At 39.3% G+C, this 27,912-nt stretch overlaps 1 protein-coding gene across 1 annotated transcript; it reads right to left on the bottom strand.

Annotated features, from left to right (window-relative positions):
* Positions 1 to 351: 351 nt before the first annotated feature.
* On the bottom strand, positions 352 to 27,611 carry LOC141005967 (5-hydroxytryptamine receptor 4). The gene is made up of 6 exons (XM_073478036.1): positions 27,549 to 27,611; positions 27,102 to 27,275; positions 26,025 to 26,225; positions 25,422 to 25,575; positions 23,723 to 24,378; positions 352 to 3,514 (listed from the first exon to the last, which is right to left on the bottom strand). The coding sequence occupies exons 1-6, from the start codon at positions 27,569 to 27,571 to the stop codon at positions 3,421 to 3,423; spliced, it is 1,302 nt and encodes a 433-aa protein (XP_073334137.1). The 5' UTR covers positions 27,572 to 27,611; the 3' UTR covers positions 352 to 3,420.
* Positions 27,612 to 27,912: the final 301 nt, after the last annotated feature.

Consider the following 27,912-nt stretch of genomic DNA (forward strand, 5'->3'; position numbering starts at 1 on the left):
TGGTTTTACTGGCAGGAACACATCACAGAGCTCAGGTGAGGATGTGTAAATCATCAACAGAAGATGTGTGAAGACTGAAATAGTTACCCACCTAACATGGCGGAAACTGCTTTAAAACATCATGTAAAGAGATGTGAGCATTCACCGTATTTGACAGTAGTTCTCGATACAGAGTTTACCCTCCAGGTGACCATGAAGTTAATTTTAGGGGTAATAATATGGTACATCTGATAGATCTGAACTGTTTGCCATCTTGGCTCTCCCTCGTATGCTGCAGGTTATAAACTACAATCTCTGGCCCAGAAATGAATCACTTTATCTCAAATTCTCTGTTTATTTATCATCTCCATCACACACATAAAAGATGAAATACAGGGAGCAATGGACTGTTAAAGGTTGTCACATTGTAACAAGACATTCATTGACCTTTTCATCTCTGAAGCCGGATGTTGAAGTTGTGCTTTGGAAAATTAAAAAGGAACAGTGATGAGTTAACGGTTGCTTTCTGAGGCAGATGCAGAAGGAAAATGCAGATCTCAGTGATGACTGTAGGCGTCTGAGCTGGTTTCACACCTCGGTGTGTCAGTCTCCTATATGTGATGTGATTGGCAGAGAGAGTGAGACAGACGGAGTTCAGATATGTAAACTGAGCATCAAACATCAGAGGAGACATTCTTCAATCTACCTTTGAATCAAATCACTTGTAACTAAAGCTGTCAAACCCACGGAGAAACACAGCTGGCCCTGCAGCTCTATACTGATTTTAGCTGTTTTTGGCCACATTTTACTCAATATTTTGTTTGTTCCACGCCCCGGCTCACCTGGCTAGGAAGCTGTTGCAAGCAAAGCAAATAGCTCGAACATGCTGAGAATATGCTGCATGCCCGACAAAAAACAGCAGAGAGCACAACTGAGTGGCTGGTAAGAGAATAGAGACCAAATTAGAGCTCAAAGTTGAGCGAATATAGGACTTTTCTGCCCTCTAGTGGTCAGAAATCACCTAATGCAGCTTTAAAAACACAACCATCAACTAACTGAAAAATGCAGACAAGCCTCTTGTTCTTTATTTGAGTGACATCAGACCTTTAATATCCTCCATGAATTTGAAAATAGTTCATCAAAATGTTTTGATTTCGTAGTTTTCAAGTTCACTGTGGAGAGAACAAAAAAATATAACTTGCGCTAAAGAACATGTGTGTCAGTGCAAAAATGTATTTTTTGTAACAATCTTTAAAAAAAAATAAAATTGTGAAATGAGCCTAAATGTCCAAAAAATGCAGATCATGAGTTGGTGGTTTAGTCCGCATCCATTAAAAGATGAAGTCACAATAGCATCAACTGGACAATGAAAAAGATATTGAAGGAAGTTATGAAGGGATATAGAGTATTTCAGGGTCAACTCTTCAAATGTGTCATTTCCTGTATTTTTTCATTTGTAATTTGTTTGTTATATTTAATTAGTTTGAAATATTCCCCAATATGAGAAAAGTAAATAAATCTAATGTGCTATTTTGTGCAATGAATGCAATTCTGGGAATATTTTGTATTTTTCTTATTGTCAACAAACCCTGTGAAAAGACCAAAATCATCACGTGTAATAGACCTCTGCAGTTTATTTTTAGTTAATTAACATAGCGTAACATTTGCAAAATGTCACACAGTGTCCACCTCTGTTAGGTAATAATTGTGTCTTTTTTGAAAATATGCCACAGACAGATTCTTTGTTTTGGTCCTTTCACTAAAAAAAATAAAGAATATTTCCAGTCTTATCCTTTCAGGTTGAAAAGAAAAAGAAATATTCGCAGTGTTAACTCAGAATCATGTCACATTTCTTATGAATTACAGCCTGAAATCATTTAAAAGCGAACCTCTTTTCACCTGGGGTATCAATTACTTGTTATTTGTTCTTTCAATGGAGTGATCTGAGTCTCGGAGTAAGAGGCCCAGGAAAGCGTCAGTCAGCTTCTTCCGTTGAGTGTCGGTGTCCTAAAAAACCACACTATTTTTAGAAAGTATTTATTTAATTGTAAATACTGAATGTTACTGAGAAATACTTGATTTAAAATCCGCGATGCGAATGGAGTTGTTTTTTTTTAATGGATGTCACCTCTTATGGATTTTATGTCTTGGGTTTTATTGTTTTACCATGGTGTCAAAAGACACTTTAAATAAGGGTGATGATGATGATGAAACAAACTATTCAGGGGCTTAAAGGCCAAACTGGGATAAAATAAATGTGTGACAGAGGATCACCTATCCATTTGCAGGATCGCCTCCTTTACATGGTGGCTGCTGAGTTTTAAAATTTGGTCAGTGAAATCCAAACTAATGGAGTTTTCATATGGCGTTGATGCTACTGTGTCTAAAACTATGCTTCTTGTTTCAAGGTGTCTAATTCTTTCATAGGGGAAGCATTTTCTTACACGGTATACATGATCTGCATTTTAAGAATTTTTGCCCACCTTTAATGAGACCAGAAAGTTTTTCTCAACTTTTCCAGATACACGTATGGCAGTGTGATTTTAACACTGGTAATTACATTTTCCACCTTGCTGCAGTGATGTAGAGCTGCAGCACAAAACCACTCACCGGTGTGTGTCGTCAGAGATGCGACAGATGTCAAGAGGTAAGTGCAACAATATTTTATGTGCCATGACAGGTTTAGGGAAGTGTTTCATCACAATGATAGGAGGGTTTTTATGACGCTGTATTTCATCACAAACTTACAGACTTCTAATTTCACATCCTCAGACTCAGAAACTGGTGTTTCGAAGGGAAACACGAATATGAACTAAAGCATTTTAACAAAAAATGTCCACTTTTGACATCCAACAGTTTCAGTGTGCCATCGATGCTTGTAAAAGGCAAGAATACAAACTTCTGTACAATAAACTGAACTTGACTCTAATAAGACCTGCGGTCACCTGTGTGACCAGCTGGCAGTTAACTCTGTTATGACATGTTTCTCCTTCACAACACGGCGCCAAACGATTTCACGCTATGATGGAACGTCATCATAGAGCGTAAAAAAAGCAGAAGAGGCCTCTTGCTTCGTCCATCATGTTAGCCACAGTTTGCCTTGTAGTCTGCTCTTGTATTGGGAGATCTGTGGGAAAGTACAGACCTGGAAACATTGGCAGAAGTCTTCTACAACTATTAGGTTAATTCAGCACTAATATGCATCATTCCTTTCTCGTTCAGAGTCCGTGGGAGTCAGATTTGACTTTCAGTACTTGTCTGATGCCTCTAACCTTTGAATTACCCCAGACAGCATCATCATACGTGTAGCAAAGTCAATGATGATGCTGGATCATAGCTGAATATCCAGGTAATCTTCATTAACAGGTCAGATCAGTTTACAGCGGCTGTTGAGAACCAGACTATCTCAAAGGTCCCCCACACAGCTCTGTGAAGACATCCTCATAGTGGTCCGAGAGAGTCCTGGGACTCCTGCTCGTTGGCCAGTATCGTCCGTCCGTTGTCGCTGTAGCTCCGGTTTGGCAGGAAGGACAATCTGAAAAAAGAGACAGAGACATATTTAGTTAACTTAAATCAAGCCTTAAAGGCAAAAGTGACCCGTGAAAAATAATCTCAAGTCCGTCTCAAACAATCAAATAAAGATCTGATTAGTTTGTTTTGTAGGAAAATGTTGGGAGGTTGAGGTTAATGTCCAGGAAGACACAGTTGTATGATAGTTCTGCTGGCAGAGAAGAGCTTCTGTGGCAGAGTCAGTGGGAATACAAGAAGAGGGAGGCATGGGAAATGAATAAAGAGCGACTGGGAACCACTGTCTACATTCTTCTCAAAGCAGGCAGCAAAGTCCTCACCAAAGATAGCGGAAGAGGAGGGAGCTTAGCATTGAGTTAGAGTTTAAAATGGCCAAAGGACATTTTAGCATTTGTTTTTTCAGTGACAGTTTATTTAGTAAGTATAACTTTTAAATATCCACATAGTTAACATGGCAAGAAGGAAAATATTCAGTGATTTACTGTATGTTTTCACTGGTCTGTTTACAACCAAACAGACTGAACCTCAGACAACAGAAGCAAAATGTATTTGTGTATAACCCGAGTGGATGTTTGACCATGATTTTATGGTAGCTTTACAGCCATGACGTTTTAAATGTTTCCAAGAACTGCAAACACACAGGTACGACACATTGTGACAAATGCAGTCTTTTCAAATACTTGTCCTGTATATGTTTGTACAGGACAAGTTGAAGGTTTCACTGAGAGAACGGAGAGTAATTACACCGGTGTGTCTTTGGTTAAAATGTAAATACAGTTAAATATATGTTCCATCCTGGGACAAATCAAAACTCTAATCCTTCTGTGTACAGACTGCAGGACCTCATGAGCACGTCACTACTACAAAACACACACACAATCAAAAACACACCTGAACGGAAGTCCGGGTAGGTTCCTTCTGGTAAGTCCCCAGGATTAGCTGTTATCAGACCATTTACTACAATGACCGCACACACACACAGTCCCACATGAAGGCATGTCCAGGGTGAGGAGGTGACGGGGGAAATATAAACACAAATGTTCTCTAACTTCTGCTCCTCTGTTTTGTGTGTTTTCTGTACAGCCAGTCTATTTACTGTCCAAACACGGCTCGCTCTGCCTTTCTGTCTGTCTGTCACACAGTCGTGGATGAGAATAGCCACCAGGGGAGGGATCAGTGTAAGACAACAGCAGCCTGAAGCACTGAGGAGGAAATCCAAGGAAACAGGCATCCGGATTACAAAAAAAAAAAGAGAAAAATCAACCCTACATTGATGCTTACACAAATCTAATTTAAGCTGGCTAATATAGTTTGCGGAAATTGCAATTGCAGCAACTTTTCCAATGCAGTGTGGCGAGTGTGACACTCTTAGACACAAAGCGAAGATGAGATGCTTAAAAATGAACATCTTCATCATACAAACATCATACTTCAAAACATAAAGCATTAGCTTTAGCTTAGTGTATACGATGTCTGAGAAGACTCTGAGAAGAAGCAGTGTTATGTTTGTGGTGAAGTGTGCCAATCGGTGGGTTCAGAGGACATTATACCCCGAGTATCCACTGAATCCAGGGCTTGCACTGCATTCTTCAACATGAGTAACTAAGTAGTCTGAAACAGAATATTGGCAGCCTCTCTTTGGGACCACAAATACCAACAACAAACCTCTGCCAGCAACAGCTGTCTCACTGCCTTGAGGAAGATTAAATGTTTACTGAGTTTATTTTAATTGGATTGTAATGCAGGAATCCTTAAATAGACCCTCCTGCAAAATCCCTCTCTGTTCCCCGACTATTGCTCTTTATGAGACAAAGCAAAACCCTCCTCATCCCAGAGATCTGACCCTGATTGACCTCATGTGAAAAATACATGTCTTTGTAGGGATGGAGATCAAATTTAATCATTCATTAAGCATCGTTAAATTAATGCTCCCCTCGAAATCTGGGGGCGTTTTGGATTCAGTTTCATCCGGCGGCTCAAGATTGATTCACTTTTAAATTCAGATGTCCAGTCTGAGCAAAAGACTTACATAGCACTGATAAAGATGTTTATACTTCTTATCATCATAAATGAATTCACGTTCAGTTGAGATACGGGTCACGTTGCTGGACTTACATATATGGTATCGTTCATAAGCAAAACAAGAACATGTTATCCTTAAATCTAATCTGTGAGGGCTAAGCAGACGTTTTGACTACACACATCAGATGATATATGACACTTCAAGTACATACACATTAAATATATTACTGCACATATCTTCCCTCAGACGTTCAGTGTAGCAGCAGCAGTGCGGCTTAAATTTGGGTCATGTCATTGAAAAAAGCAGCTATTTTTTCCCCCCCGTAACAGAACATTTAAAAAGAGAGCGGGGCTGGGTGTGTTGGAAGTTTCCCACAACTTAAATCAAATCTTCTAACATCAGTTTCATGAAGGAACCGCAGGCTAACGCTTTGTCCACAGACAGTTTAGTGGTTAACTCCCACCAGAGATTTTCCCTCCTGTGTCTCCTCTAATCTGTCTCACTTTCTGCTTCATCACTGTCCAGCTGGAAGGAGAAAAAAAGGGAAAGGTGAGAGGGATTTATCTTGCAATACATGTGCACTTTGGGAAGTGTTTATCATTTTGTTTAGTTTAAGGGAAGAGAAACATTTTTGTGAGGCTTCGTCAGCTGTCAGTATTGATAAAAATCAATGAATCCTCCAGTGTGGTCTGAAGGACAAAGATGAGAACCAACTTGTGGGATTTGACTAATTTCTCTCAAGGGGATCTCAAATATGTTTCTGTTTCCATTCTGATTATATACACAGCAACTGATCCTGAACTGAACTGCAGGGGTGACGACTGCACAGCTGATAAACACTGAGAGTTTAAGTTGAAAGTTTTTATGACGTGAAACCCATTTTTGACACAGTTTATTGTCCTCTTTATGTTGTGGTTTTCACTGTGGCGGGGTCCGCCATCCCTGTGATGGATTCAAATTGCCTCTATCTCACTGACATCAACCTCATTTTTTACTGTTCACTCTGGAGTTACTGCTAATGCTAACCCAACGTTTTTCTAGCATTCATCTGTCGAAAGACGGCATCGCTCAGAATGGGAACAAACACGGAGCATGAAGACAGAGGGTGAATAGAGGTGCTGCAGCAATGGACAGTTAAACCGTTAAATTGAACTGTACATTCGATGCCATCAAATAACTAAAGTTGTTACAATTTCTTCAATCCTCCCACCTCATATGTCTGAGTGCCTGAGAAGCAGCTCTCAGAAATAAAAGGCCAGTTAAAAACAGCCCCAGTACAGGTCATGTATTCAACTTGCTGTTCCTAACTGCATCTGGTGCCTGTACGCTGCCAGATTTGCTGTTATCTGCCAGTTAGTTTGATTTGTGGCTGAATTCCAGTCGATCAAAACACGCATCAAAAAGCTAGATGTGCAGGAAAAGATCGTGAGAAAGGAGGACTCCTTGACTCCTTCATCTGATTTTTAAAGGGATTTGTTCTTTTGGAGGAAAGAGGGGAATTTAACTGGCAGCAGGCATTTCAGACAAGGTTTTTGAAACAATATTTATTGTTTTATTTATTGTTTACGCAGTTGTTTGTGTATGTTGGCTCCAATGTTTCTACTGCTTCAGGCTGGTGATTGTTTTCTGATGGGCTGCTCTTGGCATTAAATGTGGACATTTGACAAACGACAAAGGTTTTGCATTCTTTTACTTAAAATGTTTTTTTTTAAATACAACCTTTAAACTACTGAAGACAAGTCCCTCACTTTAGGTTTTATGGGAATTTAATAAAGGGCGCTTCCCACCACAAGGTCTCATGAAATCCTGATTCTAAAATGTCTTTACATGAACTATTTTTGTAATTGTATCTAAGCCACAGTCCTTGTGCAGGATTCATGCATGGCTCAAGTATATTAAAATATCATAAATTATTATTCCAAGACTTAAAACGTGTTGTACAAGCAACTTTATCGAAACAATCTCTGTGCTTGCATGTCATTTAGGAGAAGAAATGTCTCAGGTAAAATCAGGTTATCGCTTTCAGACCCCATGAGAAGTCATCCCCCACACACCCTTTCATATTTCCTCTTCCAGCTCTCCAAATGCAAAAATTCCCTTCTTGCTGTCCCATGCAACAAGTGACTTGTGACAAAACATCACCTGATCCGTGACGTGACCTTAACAGAGATCAACACGAGATAGAGGAGAGGTTTGTATTCGTTTAATTTTGTGCTAATATCTTTCAGGGACATTAAATAATCAAATTTCGCTCTTATCTCCTCGCTTTGGGAGCTGAAGTTGTTAGGAGGGAGCGCTGATGGGGATGGCAGATAAGCTTTGTTTTCCCACAGGATCGCAGCGGAGCAGGCTGGCCATGAATGTAGTAGTGGTGTTATGCCTGACTGACTGGAATGAGTGAGCCTTCCTCGACCAGTTTGGCAGATATTACTGGAGGAGATAGTTTTGTTTAGTTTCTAACCACCTTTGAGACCATACTGAAGGTTTCACATGTGTTAATTACAAACTGTGTATAGTTAACATGATCATTTACTAAAGCAAAAAGACCTATCGTATTGTAATTTCAGTCACAAACTGGTACATGTCAAAATAGTTGCTACTATCATTCAATTAATAAATTAAACATTTACTAAAAGCAGAAATAGACAGCATTTCCCTGTGGTATTACTGCTGCTGCTGTATACACAATGTTAGCAGCCTGGCTCCTGTCTCCCTCCACCGTTACCCAGGGATAGCAACCGGCACTCTTCATTTTTGCAGGAAAAATCCAGCCCGGTTCAGACTGAATAGCGTAGTGAAAGCGAGACTTACAGGGAATCAATCTGCACGTTTTTTTTCTTCAATATTTCAAGTACAACTAGAAATAGAACGACAAGTACAGACTGAGACCTAGCTTGGACGGCTCCAGCACCCGAGGGAAATTCACTGGCTAATTGGCAGCGTGAATTCATTCTGATACTCTGGAATCTGGACCAGTGAGGCTTCAGTGCTTCCAGCGCAACAAATATGTTGGACAGATCGACTTAATAAGTGAAATCCAAGTATTCTGAGATCTAGTTTTTATAATTTAGGAGCACCTGAACCGTGTTGACCACTAAGCACCACTATCTTGACACAGAAACAGGAAGTGATCACTCTGCTTTGATATAAGAGCTCTTCCTCCGGTAAACAAAAAGACAATATATCAATATATGGCAGGGTGACCAGGTGTTACCCTGCTGTATATTAAACTAGATTTGTTTTTGTTTTGACATGTTAGATCCGACCATATTAATAATAAATTACAGCCTATCAGAGACCCAGATTTTTACTTCTCCTGCTTTCTACACTATAAACAATGTCAATTCCTCCCAACTCGCTAAATTTAGTTTTTGCTCCTTATGCTAAAAGCATAAGATAGATGCTTCTCTTTTCCAGGCAACCCCTGATTTCAGAGACATTTCTTTCCAAAATCTCACGTCATTCCAAATCGAAGATTTCCCATCTCTCATCCTGAGATCAAACTGAATGAAAACATCAAGAGCACGACAGGACATCAGTCAAAAACTATGGCTTCACTGGGCACAGTAAACAAACACACAAAACAAAAACAAATCCAGAAATAAATAGCGATAAAAATGTCTCAATAAGTTGATACCAGTTATCACTTTGGCATTATTATGTGTGAACCTTTTATTCCAGAAGCTCAGTAAGTTGAAGACAGAAAGTGATAAAGGAGGAGTCATCTTCTAACATGGAAATATGATCTGAGAAACCTGAGATGCTCATCTGAAGTGTCTTTGCTCTTCAGAAAATTGAAAAAATACTGACCACACAGTGACAAGATGGCCAAAAGATCCCTTTAAAATTAAAGTTGTGTGCACAAACACGTCTTTGAAAACAAACTCTGACACTGACCGACTGAACCACGTACTGCATGCTCTAGCATCAATCCACACGGGTGTCCTGCAGCCTCTTTTTGTGATCCTGATCTGGGTTTCTAGGACAGAACACCCTCTGCATTTGGTTTCCTGCTATTCTGCTGTGGATTACACAGCAGCAGACACACAACAAAGGAAGCTTTTCATGCAATGACTGGACACCATCTCCACACAGATCTTAAAAGTCAGTCTTCACTAATTAGGTATTTTTATTAGCATCATACTGGCAAGTGGAAAGAGATCGGTTTATTTATTTGATGTGGTTTTGCGTTTGTTATATAGCAATATAGAATTTATTATAACAAATGTGATATTTAGACTTAAAGGTTGAAACATGTTTACATGTTTAACCACTATGATAAAGGCTTTTTAACGTATCCTTCCTTGTTTATTACATTTTCTTATATTTCGAGTGCCTGGATTGTTTTGAATGTGATACTAATTTTGCCTGTATCGCTGTGCTTCAGTGCTGACTCCCATCATATAGCATAAAAAAAAAGAAGAAAATTCCTTCCTTTCTCCAAACAGAGCTTGTTTTGTTAGAGAAGAACGAAAATGATTCAGTCCATCCCACTGAAGTTAAACCATCTCACTTCCTGCTCACAGATGGATCACCTGATAGTGAGCTGCTGCTTCCATTTTAGACGCTGTTTCTGTGTGTGTGCGTCCAGATGAACGGTGATCTCTTTCGTCATTTTTCTAGACATTATATCCTTTTTGTTGGATGAAATCTTGCCCAATAATTAAACCTAACTTTATCTCATGACTCGTTGCTAATAATTAATTAGCAGCATTACTCAACCCAGACTGGCCTTACATATTTTCCAGAGTTATACACTGACTAGTCTTCTTTGCTGCTAGAAAATAAACTTTAATTGTAGAGATCAAACTGGTTTGATTAAACTTGGAAGAATAATAAAAAGAAAACACGAAGAACCTAAAAACCCTTAAAAAATGTTTACACAGGTGTTTATATGTTTATAACACCTGTATGGTCTTTATTGAAAGTTTGTATTTGTGTGTGTGTTGTTGAGTGACTGATGCTTCTTCAGCTTCAGTCAGTCTTTCCCATAGCTTCAGAAATCCAATTGCTAGATCAATCTATACCCGGGAGTGTTGATAGTTTTTATTTAATAAAACTCAATTAAAATAAAATAAAGTGATTGTAATGCAGCCTAGCCTGGAGTTTTATCTGGCTGCACCAGAAACGTTGGACTGAGCTCTAAGAACTGCAGAACTACTGGCCGATCACAACTCAAGACAAAAAACACATATGAGAAAAAATATCCACGACTATCTATATTCAATCTTTTGGCCAAACCTCAACAGTCAGAAGCTGTCTGCAGCCAAAATCCATCCAATCCAACATCAGCGCTGACAGATTACTGCGGATATGACAGCTATAAAGGGGTGATTCATCCACGCTCTCTACGGACGGGTTGCCTGCCACAAATTTCTGATGGCATCCAAATCTATCCATATTTCTGCATGTCAGCGACTGTAGCATTGAAAGAGTTAGTCACAGGAATTCTGTTGAGTGCAGTCCCTATTTTCCTACAAATAAACAATCAAAAGAGGAAGAAAGTTCCTGTGATTTTCAATGAGCTTATAATGTAGTGCCTGTTGTTTCTTGGAGCATCTGCGTCTTAAAAAATGTCGGAATGCTGCAGCTAGATCATGCACTACTTGTTAAAAAGAAGAGTAATGTCACTGCTAGGTAAAAAGAGTGCTCTTGTTAACATTTCCAGGCACGCAGCATAGCTCTTCCACATGGACAGCACTTATCCTGGGCAATTTTTCCACAGGTGGAAATACCGCGAATACTTTCTCAGTGGCCATAACTAAATAATTGAGGTTTGATTATATGATATATTCAGTTAATCATCATCTGAAAACATCACCATCTCCTCTGCAAAAAACCGAGACTGATGGAATATTAATTTATCTTTAAAGCTATAAGTTATTTACATGTTAGATGCTGTGATAGGCTCAGTTTTCATTTTAAACATTTGTGTATGGAGGATTACATGTGTCATGTAATTATTGATTGTTTTCTGTTGTTTTTGGAAATCCCATTTTAATTTGAACAAATTAATTTGTATAAATACATATTTTTCTTGCATAGTTAGTTATTATTAATGAAATGCTTTATTGCTATTTCCGTGACATTTGTGGTCCTCCATATATGGACATCTTTCCCCATATCCTCCTATAATTTAACTCTGTCACATGTTATTTTGTCTCTTCTTTCAACTACATTAGAGTGAAATCATTTCAATGACTAACCTATGAGTTAAGAAAAACTGCTCATCATTTTCTCCTACCTGCTTGCTGTTGCTAAGGAAACAAATAGTAGCAAAACACTTGAGGCAAAACAATTTTTTTTTTTTACAAAAACTCTTTAAATGTCTGGTTCACTGGAGGGCTTAGAGCACACAAAAAATTTGGGGAGGCAGGAGAGAATCTGAAGGAAGAGAGCAAATAAGAAGTGCTCTTTCTCTCCTCAGAGGCTTCACTGATCTTAGTAAAGTGCATGACAACAGAGTGGAGCAGCTCAGATCCGACAGCAGAGGGCTGAGGCTAAACTGAGCTGTGTGAAATGCTGGCTGTTACTAAAATACACCATCAAGTTTACCTGAATAAATACAGTACACACACACACACACACTGACTTGAGACTATTTGCTAAACTGTGCTGGAATGGTGTACCATCAACCTGTCACACAAAAGTAATTGCTTGTGCAAGTGTGAACAAAGCACAGTATATAATCTGTACATCAGATATAGACATCCATCTTTGTTTACAGAGATATTTCTGCCCCCTATCCCAGCCATACTGTCTTCCTGTTTTCTCACTATGTGTCCTTATGTTTGTATTTTTTACTGCTGAGTAAATCCATCACTCTTACAATTTCTACCCAACTATAACTAACTTTACATTTTACAGCCTATAAAAAACATACAGCAAACTTACACACACACGGTTTATAGGTCACGAAGCATCTACGAGGGACAGTAAAGTCGCATGACATATTTGTTATGCAGGGAGAGGCTACTGAAGCTATAACTGAGAACACAACGTCCAAACAATTTTCTAGAAAACAATTTAACTGATCTGAATTGACCTGAATTACTGTACATCTTCACCGCTCCTTGGGGGGAAAAGTGTGCTCTGCAGACAGAGTTTAAAGTAAAAACACATGATCAGAGCACTGAAAACAAATGAACAAACAAATCCTAAGAAAGCCTGAACCTCATCCCTGAATTTAATATCAGCTCGGCACAACGCACTTGCTGACTGCCAGTGTTTATGTGTGATTTAAACTGAGCCGTTATATTATCTGTATCAGACATGGGTCTGTTATTTTTCTCTCTTTTGATCGGACGGAGAAATGTAAAATATGTGATATTCACCTGAAGCTAAAAGAAGGTCAGCAGTAACAGGTTGACAGAGACATCTGACAACACCAGTGAAACTCAATTGTTCCACTGTAAAGTTGAACATATGCTGTATAATGTCAGAAGGGAGCCTGACACAAGACCAAATAGTTTCCCACTATATATGCACACACACACGCACACACCTACTACTATCTCTGCAACTCTTTACATCAGTAATTCTGTTTCCAGCAGCTTTCTTCCCCCGAAGGGTTGCAAAAATAAAAAGCAACAACAGCGAAAAAAAAGAAAGAAATAAACACGTCATTCGCACACAACTACAGAAAGTAACTCCAAAACACAGGGGATTATGGACAGCAGAAGGGTTGGATTCTAACGTGATAAGCAGCAGGTGCTAGTGCTTGGAAAGCTAAGCAGAAATAAAGTGAATCATCAGATGTGTTTCATCCATTCGCTGCCAAAATGTTAAAATCAGGTTATCAAAACTTTGGCCATTTAATAAACTGCTTATGATTCATGGGATTTTTGCTTACAAGTCCAAGTTTGCTAAAAAAAAATAAAAAATGAGGCTGTAAGCATCTAATGAAACCAAACACACAAAAATACAACAACGCTGACATTACCAGACTTGTTTGGATACTTTGCTGGTGTGATCACGCCCTTACTCATCCTCACATACAGTATGTATCCACCTTGTGTTGTTCTTGACATCAGCTGAAAACTGAGCTGAGCTCAGCTGAGTGCAGAATTTGCAAACATAACATTAAGGGACCAACACTGCTCGCAGAGCGATGGAAAACCGAGATAGTGGAAGTCGTCAGAAGCCCTATCGGATGCCTGGCAAGAATTCTGATGCAAAGTTTAATCACAATATTTCAAGGTGCTGAAATGAAGTTAGAACTTATCTTCCTGTTCAGTTGTGTTTTTAGCTGTATCTATCTGTGAGGCCGACTGTCAGCTGAGGTGAAGTCCTGGAGGAGGGTTGGCTGGGGATCATCTTCTTTTGATATTCTGTGAAATCAATTAGAAGTAATCTGCTCGTGACACAGTGCTGCACATTGTGTTCCTGTTTGCCTATCAGCTCCGACATGTATCTTATTTGTGTTATTTCTCAATTGTTTTTCACCAATGCATGAATGTGCACAACACATTTCTTGCCATTCTGCTTATCAGATTTTGCATTTGTTTTTCACAAGTCTGAAGGACTTTCATCGCAGTCTGACAAATCACCAAGTTGGATGCCTGAATGAGTGACGAACTGTTAGCATCCTTTTTTCTTATTTAGGAATACTCTACGCTCAAGTTTTTATTCTACATCTCCATAGATCCAAATGAGAAATCAGGAAGCACAGTGGGTTTATAGCTCTACAGCAAAACATGGCAAGTGTGTTGTCATACACTGATTTGAGGACAGTCCCTTAATTTTTATGTGCAGCAATTCGGAAAAACGCAATTTGTAATTCTACAAATTTTCCTGAAAATGCTGTGGTGAGATCAACATTGAGATGGACATTATGGTGTTATTAAAAACTCCTGTCCTCTTCTCTTATTAGACTGATAATTACAACAATAAAAAAGTACATACAAGTAAATCATGACCGCAAGTTTTTTTTTAAAGTGTGATCAATCGCCCGACTCTGCAGTCCACCTTAACTCTACGGAGCATTTCAGCATCTTTTAGCTAATTGTTTTGGTTTTGGGGCCGTGAACCTCTATAAATCCACGGTTCACTGTCTGTATTCAGAACCAATTAACAGCTAAGAGCCAGCTATTTCCTTCAAGTGTTGGTTGATACCAAAACAAGAAGAAATAGGAGAGTGAATTTTGGACTTATACTCGGCGTCCTTCTGGTAGATGTATAATTAAGCCATTGTTTGCTAACAAAGTTTGTCATATCAACTTAAAAGGTGATAAGATGTTAGTCTATACTGCTTGTTTCTGCTGCCCAGAGCAGACATTTTAACTTACATTTTTAACTCACAGGTGTAACTAATAACATTAATGATGGCTACATCCGGCCAACCAGGATCCTGAATAACAAGCATCTTAATAGAATTCAGCCACCTGTGCTTTTCCTGCTCTTCTGTGAAACAGGCCTATTGTAAATATTAATCAGTATCTGAAAGCACGAATAGGTAGTAGCTGAATGTGTATTGTTTTTTTGTTTCTTTTATTGAGATTTTATTAACATTCTGTATTTACATTTTCCAGGCCATTTATAGCTGGCAAGCATGTAACTAAAGCAACCAGCGAGTAGTATGTTGTCATTTAAACACCCAGAAGGTCTTCAGTACCTAAAATCATGAAAAGAACACAAGCACAAAACAAGCCTTTTGTCCCTAACAGAAAAAACATTTCCTTAATTGATTTTCAAAAAGCTGATTAGCCCAGGTGGGTCCATTCATGGTCCAATTTGTCACCAAGGAAACAATGTTTCTATAACAGGAGAGCAGAGACAGAGACGGACGGAGAGATGAGTTTCATTTACAATCACAGATGAGTTCAGAGCATCCAAGCCGAGACTAAAACTGAGGAGGAAGAGACATGACAGCAGCTGATGTCCTAAACCCAAGTCTCTGGTTATTTTATTATGCTGCTTAGTTTTTATTATTTAGATGTGACTTTTTCATATTTTATTTTCCCTTCTTTCCTTTTTTATCCTTTTGTTCTAGTTAAAAATAGGACAATAGACATGAATCCTGTTTTTTAAGAGCTTAAGATGAGGAAGTCAGGGACATCCTGGTGACAACTTAATTGCACATAATTAAACTCCTTTTCTTCCCCCTTTATTCTAAATTTAAGGCATAAATGCTCAAACTCTTCTTCTCAAAAGAAATGTCATGTTTTTTTTAAATAAAAAGGTCAACTTGGAAAGAGAGAAAGAAAGAAAAAGACGACACGTAGCAGGCTGAAAAAGAGAGAGGAGTGACAATAGTAACGAGACAAATATTTCACACCAATTTTCAACAAAAAATAAGTAGAGAAACAGATGATAAAAACCTTCTGAGTAATAATAAGACAGAGAGAGAGAAAACAGTGAGAATCAGAGAGGAGCAGCTGGCGGATTTTTAGGTTTCAATCAAACAATAATAAATCAAACAAGTCTCATAATAAATCACAGACTGGAGTGTTTACACTTCTCCGGCCTGTCTGTCCAAACTGTGTCTGTGGGCAAAAAAGCATGCTCTTTTTCACCAGTGACCTGCTTCTCATTCATGAATTTACACACCTTCACAGCTGCAGAGAGGGATGCAGCCTGGACAACCACAATCTGAGGAGGAGGAGTGATAATACTCAAGGTTCCTGGTTTTTAATGATGTTGGCAGTGCTCAGCTCCGGCATCTTGGGACAAGAAAGGTTACACACTCCTCTCCTGATGATGTGAAGGATAAACCATATGAGAGTGGAGGATGATCATCTAGCCTAAATCACACCAATTTCACACAGTCCTGAAGGATGAAACCGCGAATCCTCAACCAAGATGGACAGATCTATTTTGGGACACTATTTTCCCAAGATGAGAAGCAGCTTAGTCTTAGTCTCCAAGACTAATTTTAAGTTAAAAAAAGACAACATTATGTGTTTAAGACTTGATTTGCCTCGAGACTTCAAAAGAAAACAGTTCAAGTTTAGAAAACAACAACAGGCAGGTTTTGTACGCTTGGACAAAAACATTGGCCTTGAAAGACTCGGACTTGCCCCAAAAGACTGAAAACAGCTCTGTCTCCAATTACTGACAGGAGCCTACAATTGTTTACAGCATGTTAAAGGTGTACTCCGCTGATTTAGTATTTTATTTTCTATAAAGTTAGACAGCCTGTGATTGGCAGAACTGTCAAAATAAAAGTACCATAGGCTAAATCTTGCCTTTTAGTCTCTAGTATGGGTCAAGGTCCATCTGGATCCTACATATCCCACAATGCAACTTAACAGCATCTTTTTGTTAGACCACTGGCTTGGTTAGGTCAAAAGAGAGGCATTAGGGTTACAACAACATTGATGTCTTCCAAACTCCAAACCTACAGTCTCTAACACAGGCTGGTTCGGTTTAGTAGTCTTCAAGTCCAATCTGAGACAACCCTGATGACATCATCACTGGGGTTGTATATATAGATGTATGAGAGTCCTGCCCCTTCTGGTGGACCACTCCAGATCCTTATTTCAGGAAAAACACACAGGAGTCGATGGCGAGAGACGGATCATTGATCTGGTTTGAATTGTTCCATGAATTACACAAATGATGTTTGTCAATTTAAAAGATAATTTTGCAAGTATAATACTGTGAAAGACTACACACCCAGAGACCCAGTGCCGTTCCAATTAACACTTACTGACTCTCCTCTTTCTAGAAGAAAAAGGTGAAATGTGCCACGGTGACAGCCACGTTGGTGTTGTAGATGTAGCTCACTGAGCAGTTTCACCCAAAACTACATGGTACTTTACTATGTTTGGAACAAAATGCGACTCTCTTGACTTGCAAAATTACCTTTTAAATTGATAAACACAATGGAATCAAAAAATTGTCGACTATACAGATTTTTCTTTGCCACTTTATTCTTGGACTTGACAAAGAGCTACAGAGAACAATATACATACCAATATACATCATTGGTGCTGTTACAGGAAGAGTTTGACAGTCTGAGTTACACAATATACATTGTGTAAACATTGCTAGAGTGTGCCATTAATATAACCCGACAATGATTTACGTTGTGTCGGATACCTTTCTGGTTTCATTATTTTAGCATTTCAACAACGATTTTGTATTACATTTTTGCACTCAAAGCTCATTAGTCTCCTTTTCTGCTGAACCCCTCTGTGTAGACCTGATTTCCCTACATGGAGCTGAATATTTTATCTTATCTCAACAATCAAAACACAGAAACACTGAGGATGGAAAAAAGCACTATTTGAGTATGGCGGCAGGGCCTTGAGAGTCATCTTTCCCGTCTCCCACGTGACCTTCATTCCAAGAGAGACTTCAAATTCTGCTGTTTTCAAGTTGCTAAACAGCTGTGCTTTGCTTTGGCATCGACTGCCAGATGCGTCGAATCACATAACAATCGTCCTGATTGTTTGCCGCTGATAACAGTCGCTGCTGCTCGGCTTTATTTATGTTATTCTACAGGACTTGTGATCTCTCTGCCGAGTTGAAGGTGACGTCAGGAAGGATCACACTGTACCTGATTTACTGTTCCAGGAAGAGTTTGACATTCTGAGCTATCGCTTGTTATTTTTCTCACCAGACACTTGGGGGAAGCATAATAATAGCACTTCCTGGCATCCCTAAAATGTCTAACTATGGGCTCCTTTATTATCTTGACCTTTTTCTTTAATAAGGAACGTACCCATTTACCTGTGTCATCTGGGCCCAAATATGTGCAAATTAAGCCAAAATCAACACCTTTCACTCTTGTTTGACTCACTCCCATTTTATTTATGAGTTCGAGCTCACACATTCAGCCCACACTGTTTGAGGTACTGATGTCAGCTGCTCTGAAGGAGGTAAGATGACATAGCTGAGAGCATCACAGAGAAACTACAGAGGACCAGAGGAGAAGTGAGATTCATCTTGGAAAATTCAGGCAAACACAAAGCATTTACAGTCCCGACTTTTAACCACCTACAGAATCAGTCATTGTACTGCTGATGACGCATTTAGTTTTTCCGTAATAAGGGGTTTTGTTTGAAGTTTGGTCACTGTCTCAATAATAGGTTATAGGATAAAGATTTTCAGGTAGACGTGTGGTTGTGATGCACCTATATGTTGAAGAATAAGCAGGCAACTATTTTGTTCCCAGATTGTCAGCAATTATCTGCATGTAAAAATGGGATATCTAGCTGAATTAAATCATTTCAGAAATGATTCAGAAATGAGATCACTAAAGTAGAGCCCTTTTGTGGTCTGAAAACTATTCAGACTTTAAAGGGACAGTTCACCCTTTGGGGTGACATGTATTTTTGATTTTGGGGTGAACTGTCCCATTGAAGTGAGAAGGAGGAAATTCATTATCACATAAACTATTTGCTTTCTCCCAACACCTTGTGTGATCTTTCAAAACTTAAGTTGAGCTGCATACCAAGAGCCTTTTTTTTCAATGGCAGATAATTTTTTCAAGTAGGACAACTGATTAGTATTGCAGCAAACATAACAGATAATACATATCACAATAATAGTAGGGGAAATGCTGAAATATTTCTGAATTTCAAATGCAATGTGTAACAAAGCTGTCCTTCATGGGGTAATTAAAGGTGCAAGTAGGTGTAACTTTTGCTTTACCACAAACGAAAATCTAGTTGAATTAACTAAAGCTAAACTTTAATACAAGCTTACCCAATTATTTGGTCAAACTCCTCCGCATAACAATATAGGAGGTTCCTTCCAGTGTCATATCAGCAGTATGACCATCAATTTGTCTGCTCGTCATGTTTGTGTAAATGTGCCAATAGGGAGCAAGAAGGCAATTACTGTAAAACAAAGTTGTACATTATCCTCTGACTGGAGCAACACAAGGACCCGGGGGACGGTGCGACTGTATTTACTCAACAGCTTTAACCTCTTTCAGATGGTCGATATGTCTTCTCTACTTTCTCTACTAGTGGGCACAACAGAAGGTCTTTGTTATGACTCTAATCACAAACAAGTGTCTACTATCCACTGCTGGAGCTGTGAGCCACTACAGTGTGTGTGTGTGTGAGTGTGTGTGTTTGTCTGTTTGTTGTTAGGACCAATCAGGATAATGGCCTCAAGAATTTCAGAGTGGAAAACGCTGATGCTGTTTCAGGAATGCAGGAATGTGTAGTGAATCATAAGCCAAAACTCACAACACATTTTGTTTTTAAAACCTTCCACACACTTATCTATCGATGCCAAGACATCCAAGACAATAGGATTAATTCAAAGATTTAAGAATTGTACTGTTACAAATTAATACTGGATGAATAAGAGGAAGAACAGCTTTGTATTTATTTTAAGTTTATGGGATCATGCTGGTTTTACCAAGTATTTTCCACAGTATCCTGAGGTCTTCTGTTGTTTTCCTGCCCTGTAGGCACTAACTGTTTGAGGTGCTTTCAGTAAAAGGAACTTGCAGAGACATGAAACTTGCAAGCTTGTCAACAAAAACACGACCACTGCTACATCATATTCTTTACCCATAGTGAATGCAAAAATGATCGCTTGGAGCAAAATAAACTTTTAAGCCAGGTGACCAAAAAATACCAAAAAGCTCCAAGAATTAGTCCATTAAATTGATTAGTTGTCAACAATGTAATTATTTTCCGTGTATTTTTATTATTGATTAATAGTTTTTAGTCATTTTTTTTTCAGAAGAAATGTCAAAATTCTCAGTTTTCAGCTTTTCAAATGTGAATATTTTCTGGTTTCATTTTTCACCAGCCTCAAAAAATATGGTAAGCACCAAGTGGAAATACTCCTCTGCCACAAATGACTTTTATTTATCTGTAGCCAGGCTTCAGTAGAAACTCGAAATCTATTGCTAACCACAGAATAAAATGGTTTCATGAAGCAGATGAAAAATGACGGACTGACCACTACTTATTAATTGTGAAGGGAACAATCAATGGCTGAGTAAAAAGAACAGTTATTGACCGCCTTTTATCTGGTCCAAGTCCACTGACCTATATTAAGCATGTGTGCCCGCAAGCTCAAAAACAGATAAATAAATAAAAGACAGAGGACACTGAATATGAAAAACACCCACACAAACACACACACCATCCACCTACCCACTCCATCCTAAACACCTAGACAAAATAATTCAACAGGATTCACCCAGTAATTTCAGTTTCCAGTATCCTGCCGGCTTTAATCTGATTGTCTGAGTCTGTTTTCTGTCAAGGCGGTTTTTAAGAGAGGACATCAGATTGGAGTTAACACTGTTTGCCTTTCTGTTTCCTACACACAAAGACAGAAAGCCCCAAAAATGCACACAGACACCACGGAAACAGACACACATAGACTATACACACATTATACAAGTTGCAGCAAAGAAGGTCAGGTCAGAGGTTTCCTCTGTACTAACTACATACGCACAGTAGAAACCACACAGTACTAATGAACAGGCAATAAAAAAGGAAGCACATTTAGAAGCGTGCGGAGTGTCATGTGAGACAATATCGGAGGGTCCCACTCACATGCCTGTGCTTATACACATCTTGTAGAAATGAATTTATCAGCTGTGTTTGACTCTGTGTGTGTGTGTATGTGTGTGTGTGTGTGTGTAAGTGCGTATGCGATTGCCTCTGTTTCTCTGCGGCAGTGAAGTACTTGTGTTAAAGTTAAACAGTGCAGACACAAGCAGGTCACCTCCTCCATCATCGCCACTCGAAGGAGCTGAGAGCACAAACACAGACGTCAAATAAATCACCACCATTAACGTCAACAGAAATCCTGCTAAAAAAAAAGACTGTTGGACTTTTATCGTGACATTGTACATTATCATTTAATTAAATATTCTGATCTGTAGAAAAGACAAATTTGGAAAAATTCAATCTATCCCTGCTGAAGTAATCATTCAACACCTCAGATGACTCTAAGCTCAAAAAACTGTAACTCTATGACTCATATCTTTAACAACAAGTAGCCTTAGAGTGGGTGTCTACACAAAAGTAATAACTACAAAGGCAATAAAGTTTACAGTCAGGAATAGTACTCATAGAAAAGCACCTAAGATCCTTTCAGTCCAAGAACAACACAAGACATAATGATAGTTAAATAAAGTCTGTGAATGGGCGGATTTATGTTCAGTTATTAAATACAACTTTGGGTCAAATGTAGTATTTCATTTTCAAATAACAAAAATGACAACATTTTTAATCAAGAAACAAGACTAAAAGACTACAGCCATGCTAGTAGCTTGGTGAGGTTGTACTTGAGTCCTAGTGGTGCTTTAGGATAAATACTTACGTCAGTGTTAACCTGCTCATGCTTTATATTTAAGTTTAGCGTGTTATCACGCACTGAAAACACAGATTACAGCTGCTGTAAGGCTAATGGGGATGTCAGTATTTTTACAAGGGGCAAAAAAGCAAGACAAATACAAATTTCAACCTCATGATGGCATGAAATGAAAAGACAGAGCGACACTGATATCACTAGAGGCACACTGCGTGGTTAATACACCTGGGCTCAATCCCATATCTGATTTTACCCCTACCGCTCGTTTTCAAGTGTCTCCTTGCCCCTCAGAACAGAGTTACAAGAGACTGCGAGAATATGAAAAGTGAATATAAAATAGGAAAACCCTTCAAGACCCTCATATATCGCCAGTTGTCATAGATGGCGTATCATCAAATAGGAACACTGCTTCATTACCTGGCCACTGCTTTTATAGGCTAACACCAGCAGCCCATGCTCCTGTCTGCTCTGATATTAGAGGATTGTAGAATGAAGTCAGTTCTTTTAATCAGAAGGCAAACTTAACGGCTTACTAAACTAATTTTATAAGCCTTTATAAGATGACCAGCTCTCACTCTCAGCCCCTCTAATTGTAATGTTGCTGCTGCTGCTGGTTTGTTATCCTACCTGCTTCATGCTATTACGGTCTGTGTCGTCATATTTCTACGTCCTCCTCCCCAGCTGATACTGTTCTGCTTCCTTACTGCACATGCTTAAAAGTTAAAGGTAGTTCAAAAACTATGCACATCTACAAAACACACTGCATGTGTGCTAAAATTCTACCTTTAAAGCCTAGCTTAGATCACGTTTCCTAATGAAATATGATAGAAAGAGAGAAAAACATATGAGCAGACTACATATCCACAACATGAGTACATACTATGCTCCAAAATGGAGTGATTCACCTATCAAATTCATTTTACCATAGTCCAGAGCATTTTTTTTTCTGGTAAACTGTTCCATCTGCAGAACACCACAGCTGCTTTGAGCATTTTGACATTTATTTCTGGAGAAGGCACAGCATGTTCACATCTATTATTTAAACATTAGGGTATGACACATGGACTAAATTAAATAACTTAATTCAAATAAGATGATGGTTGCACCGTGCTATTTTGTCTTGCTGCTGGTGTTGATGTGCAACTAATCTCTGATCTACCGGCCAGGATGTAAGAAAGACCGAACAAAATCAAATTATCGTTATTATTTTAAGGCAGGACTCTAACCTAATCTATGCAGCCAATCAGTAATTTACACAGCAGGTCACCTTGCATTTATATCTATAAATACAGTGTCCTTGTTACGCCCAGTAGACTTTTGCAGTTCATAAGAGCAATGGTGCAATGCTCCAGCTCTTTGGGCCAACTGGTCTAACTTTTGAAAGTGCTGCCACAAAACAAAACTTTGTTAATATCTGCTTTTACAGTGATTTACAACATTCAGACTTTCCAGTAGCAAACTGGTGATGCACACTTATCTCTCTTTGCAAGAAGAGATAAATTAACCTGTTTTCCTACCTGAGGCCTTGATCTGTTAATTAAAGAATTTACTTTAAACAGAAAGGATAGCCGGACAACACACACACACACTCTCTTAGACCCATTTACTCACACCGCCCTTCACAACAGTATTAAGGTAGCCACATTTTTAATCGGTCCAACAAAAAAGCCATGCATTAAGGATAAAAGAGGACAGGTGATGAAAGAGTGGCAGTAGGCAATAAGTATTTTGTATATTTAGTGTAATATGGCACAACACTGTTTAAATGGCCAATTAGGTAAAATCAATCAGAGGCATCTCCTACCACTGCTACTCTGACGACACTCAGCTCTATCAACAATTGCTAAATCTGCATTGCCTCAGAGACTGCCTTTAAGATATAGAAAGCTGAATGTCTCAAAATTTCCTCTAACTGAATGAAAACTGACATTCTGAGCATTACTGTGTGTTTACCTCAGTGCCATAGATGTCCCATTGACCGACACAGGAGAACATGCTCTGTGGGTGTGTCCATAGGAGAAGCTCCCATGCCGTGCGTACCGCTCATCCCCACAGCAGAGAATCACCAGAAACGCCCTCCGAAACGCCCGGTTCAGAAAGGCGTACAGGAAGGGATTCAAACCTGAGTTAATGTACCCGAGCCACAGCCAGGCTGTCCACAGCTGCCAGGGCACTGAGTAGTGGATGAAGGGGTCCACCACGTTGGTGATGAAGAACGGCGCCCAGCATAAGCAGAAACAACCCATTATGATAGCCAGCGTCTTGGCCGCCTTAGTCTCAACACGCATGCGGCTGTTCACTATTGGGGCGTGCTCTGAAGAAGAGGAGGAGCCTTTTTTTGTCCTGAGGCGATAGTGCTCCAATGGATCAGAGGAAGTGGAGGACCTGATGGTGATAACAGGAGCAGTCCCAGTGACGGGGGCAGAGCCGGCCCGCTGTAGTGTCTCGATCTGTCGCACGTGGGTCATGGCAGTGACGTAGATACGCTGGTAGGCCAGGACCATGAGGGCTAATGGGACGTAGAAGGCCACTGCAGAGCAGATCAGGGCATACGGCCGGTTGACCAAAAATATACAGCTTGTGTCATTGGAACCTCGCCTCTCCTCAATCTGGGAAGGAGAGGAGACAGACACAGATGTAATCTATATGTTCAGTTGAATTATGCTGGTGACCAAAAGAAACTTTACAGGTATCAAAAAAAGACTAAGAGAGAGCAGAGACTCCTCAGTTTCAGATCCCCTTGCTCCAATGGAGTGAATAGCCTTGTTCTTTCTTTTTTGAAAATGGTCTTGACACAATTCAAACCAAGCAGACATGCTGTACCATATCATTTACCTTCTGTCACAATTATTGAATCAGTTCTTGTGGCTTTGTGACAGCTGGAGTGAAAAGAAGTTTCAGTTTCAAACAATTCCTTTTTTGGGAAGGAACAGGAGTGCAATGGGAATCTTTTTGAATTTTGAGAGTCAGATTAGTGACCAAAGGAGACAAAAACGAACACACAACATTTAAAATAATAAACTAAAACCTGGCCTAAATGTCCAGACATAAGTAATTTAAAGTTTTGTGCAATTTTCTCTGACTTCAAGACATCCAGCGAGCTTTTAAAAACAAAACATTGTTCTTTGGATGCTGCCTGACTGAAAGACAGAGAAAAGAGCCATGTATTTCATTAACTCTGGCCAAATAAATTCATCTATCCCCGTCTGCCTCTGGGAGTCCTGCAGCTCATTTCGGGGCAGCTCTGAAATAACCTCACGCCAAAACATATCCAAACCAGCAGAAAATGCTTGTTGAAGTGGCATCTTTGCTTGCAGCAAGAGAGCCTCCACAGGGACTGGAATTGTTTTGTGATCACTGCATTATCTTGTCATTGTTCAAGGGATTGGAAACGTTATTAGAAACAGAGAATATTAGCTTGGAAAGGTTTATGCAGCGTTTGCCCTGAGCAGAAAGAACATCTCTCTCTTTATGGGAGGTTTATGAACTCTTCAGTGTGATACGTTGTTAAAATTTACAGTATACTTTGTTGACAAAGGATTGTATTAAATTTTTTTATTAATAATAATGTCACCAGCAATCATTTTTGAGCTCATACTGTGTCACCTCTCGCCCACTCCTTGATTTCTGATCTTAGAGAGAGAGGACTTACAATATCCTCTATGCCGATGGCGTTCCAGCTCTGCATGATGGGAAGGAAGGAGATGAAAGTGGGAATGAGCCAGCAGCCACTGAGCATCACTGCCACTCTGACCGGGGTCATCTTGTGTCGATAGACCAGCGGCTGGCAGCAGATAGCGTAATACCTGGAATAATACACACAGAGAAATACACTCACATAGTGTGTACTACAGTGTACGGCTTTTCAAATGATAAACTCAACATCAATACTGTTATAATGCAAAAATGGATCAAAGGTAATCTTTCAAATTGACCCTTCAAATGGAATCAGGTGATAATCTTGGGTCTTGGAAGACCCACCCAACTAAGTTCTCCCACCCATTATTAAATTTACAACACTTTTATCTAACTTTGTATCATCACTTCTTTTATAGCTGTTAAACACAACAAAATGTATTATGTATTATTACAAATGTATCATTATCATTTTATTTTATTCCACTTTTTTATTGGACTTATTTGGAGGAGTCTCTCTTTGAAGTACCTCTTTCATCAGTGGTTCTCAGTGCTTGCAGATAATTTGTTTTTTCATAATGTTCAAATCCCCCTTATCATTTCTCTCTCCCATACAAACCTGTCCAGTGCAATGCAGCAGAGATGCAGGATGGATGCTGTAGTCAACTGGACGTCCAGAGACGTTCGGACCAGGCAGAAGATCTCTCCGTACCGCCAATGTCCGGTGGTCAACTCGATTGCAGCGAAGGGCATCACCACCACAGCAACCAGCAAGTCAGCAAATGCTAGCGACACAATGAAGTAGTTTGTCTTCTTCTTTCTAAGAGACAACAAGAGACAAGTTAGCATGAAATATTATCCACAAACGTCATCAGAGACAGTTAATGAATGGTGTACTGTATGATGTACTCCACCACCATGTCTCATATGACTATAATAAATGTGCCTCTCTAACATTTAAAGGTTGGTCAATCTGCCAACTGTCAGGGTGACTTTACAGAAATATGAAGCAGCTGGCAGCTGTCCAGTTTTTCATTTATAAAAGAAGGCTGTCTGACGTCTGTTCGTTTGTAGGTTTTGATAGTTTTTAATTATTAATGGAATTACAAAACTTTTCATGAGAAGTCTTTTAGAGAAGTCAGGAAAAGGTCACAGGTACCAAATATACTCGTCTAGTCAGACAGTTCTGTGTATTCAGGAAACACCTCCAAAACAGGTGTCATTCAAATGCGGAAAAGTGAAACACTGAAATGCAATACCACGCCTTATCTGATGTGCTATGACAGCAGATTTATGATATAGATGACACTAGCTTTGTTATTGTTGCATGTGGCATTTTTGAACAGAATGCCCTTTAGGAACACGTGTGTTTCCAATACAAATAGCAGGAAACAGAAGTAGAAGTACAGAAGAAACTTTGTTTCTTTGTCACATCCGACTTGAACGTCAACAATTTTCCCACCTATACCATAACTTGTGGATCAATTTCTTACCTTGCAGGCAGCTTTTAAAATACTACATTTTCATTAGCTTGGTATTCCATGGCAGTGAATATGTAGTTGCCTTTACTTTGTTATAGGAACCTTGAGGCTCGGTTTGTTTTAAATGGATTCTCCTGGCTGCAGAGAGACCCTTCTCATTTCACTGAGACTTTGAAGCCAGATAAGAACACTGTCACTGCTTTCCACAGGCTCACCGTAGATGTCTGTCCTTGCAGAGTGCCACCATGACCAGCAGGTTTCCAAACACTGTCATGATGATAATGATGGAGAGAAAGATGGTGAGAACAATTGTCTCCAGCGAGCTCAGGAATTCCTGCTGCTGCTGTTGGTCTTGTTGTTGTTCTGTGTTTATTACGTCATCCAACAAACTGCAAAAAAAGAGGAAACTTTTCAGTTATATCAGATTATTTAAGGTAGATAATAGTATAATAACTTCATATTTTGCAACAGGACATGAACAGGGGTTTTGCACAAACAACCCTAGTGGTATCATTGAGAACGGTTTCTTTAATGAATTAGAAAGCCACACCTATTTAGCATAAATTGCTAAATAGGCAGTTGGAACTTTAAATGAAACTGCTACAAAATTAATTTTATTTTTAGACTGACATAAAAGCATTTGAATGTACAGTATAACTTACTGTCGAGGTGATGTTGTGGCCATCACTGGTCATCTGCATTGAGGTCAGTTGAGGATACTCCTCATCACCCCATACTCTGGCCCTGCCGACACAATCACACATACAAAAGCACACACAGTAATTGTTTTGGCTCTCGCAATAAGTCTGCGTTTTTCCGAAAATAGTATCCAGCCTGCGTGTACAAACGGGCTGGATTTCTTGATGTTTGTACGCCTTGTGGCAACATTAAGGCGCCAAAAATGCGGTATTTGTACCTCAAATAAGTAACTGGATCAGAGCTTGAAAGCGTGTGATATTTATAAGAAAAACAGGCTGCAACAGGCAGCAGCTGTGTCTGCCAGATTCCATCAGCATGTTAGTTTGT

This window comes from Pagrus major, chromosome 12 (assembly GCF_040436345.1).
Source record: "Pagrus major chromosome 12, Pma_NU_1.0".
Taxonomy (NCBI): Eukaryota; Metazoa; Chordata; class Actinopteri; order Spariformes; family Sparidae; genus Pagrus; species Pagrus major.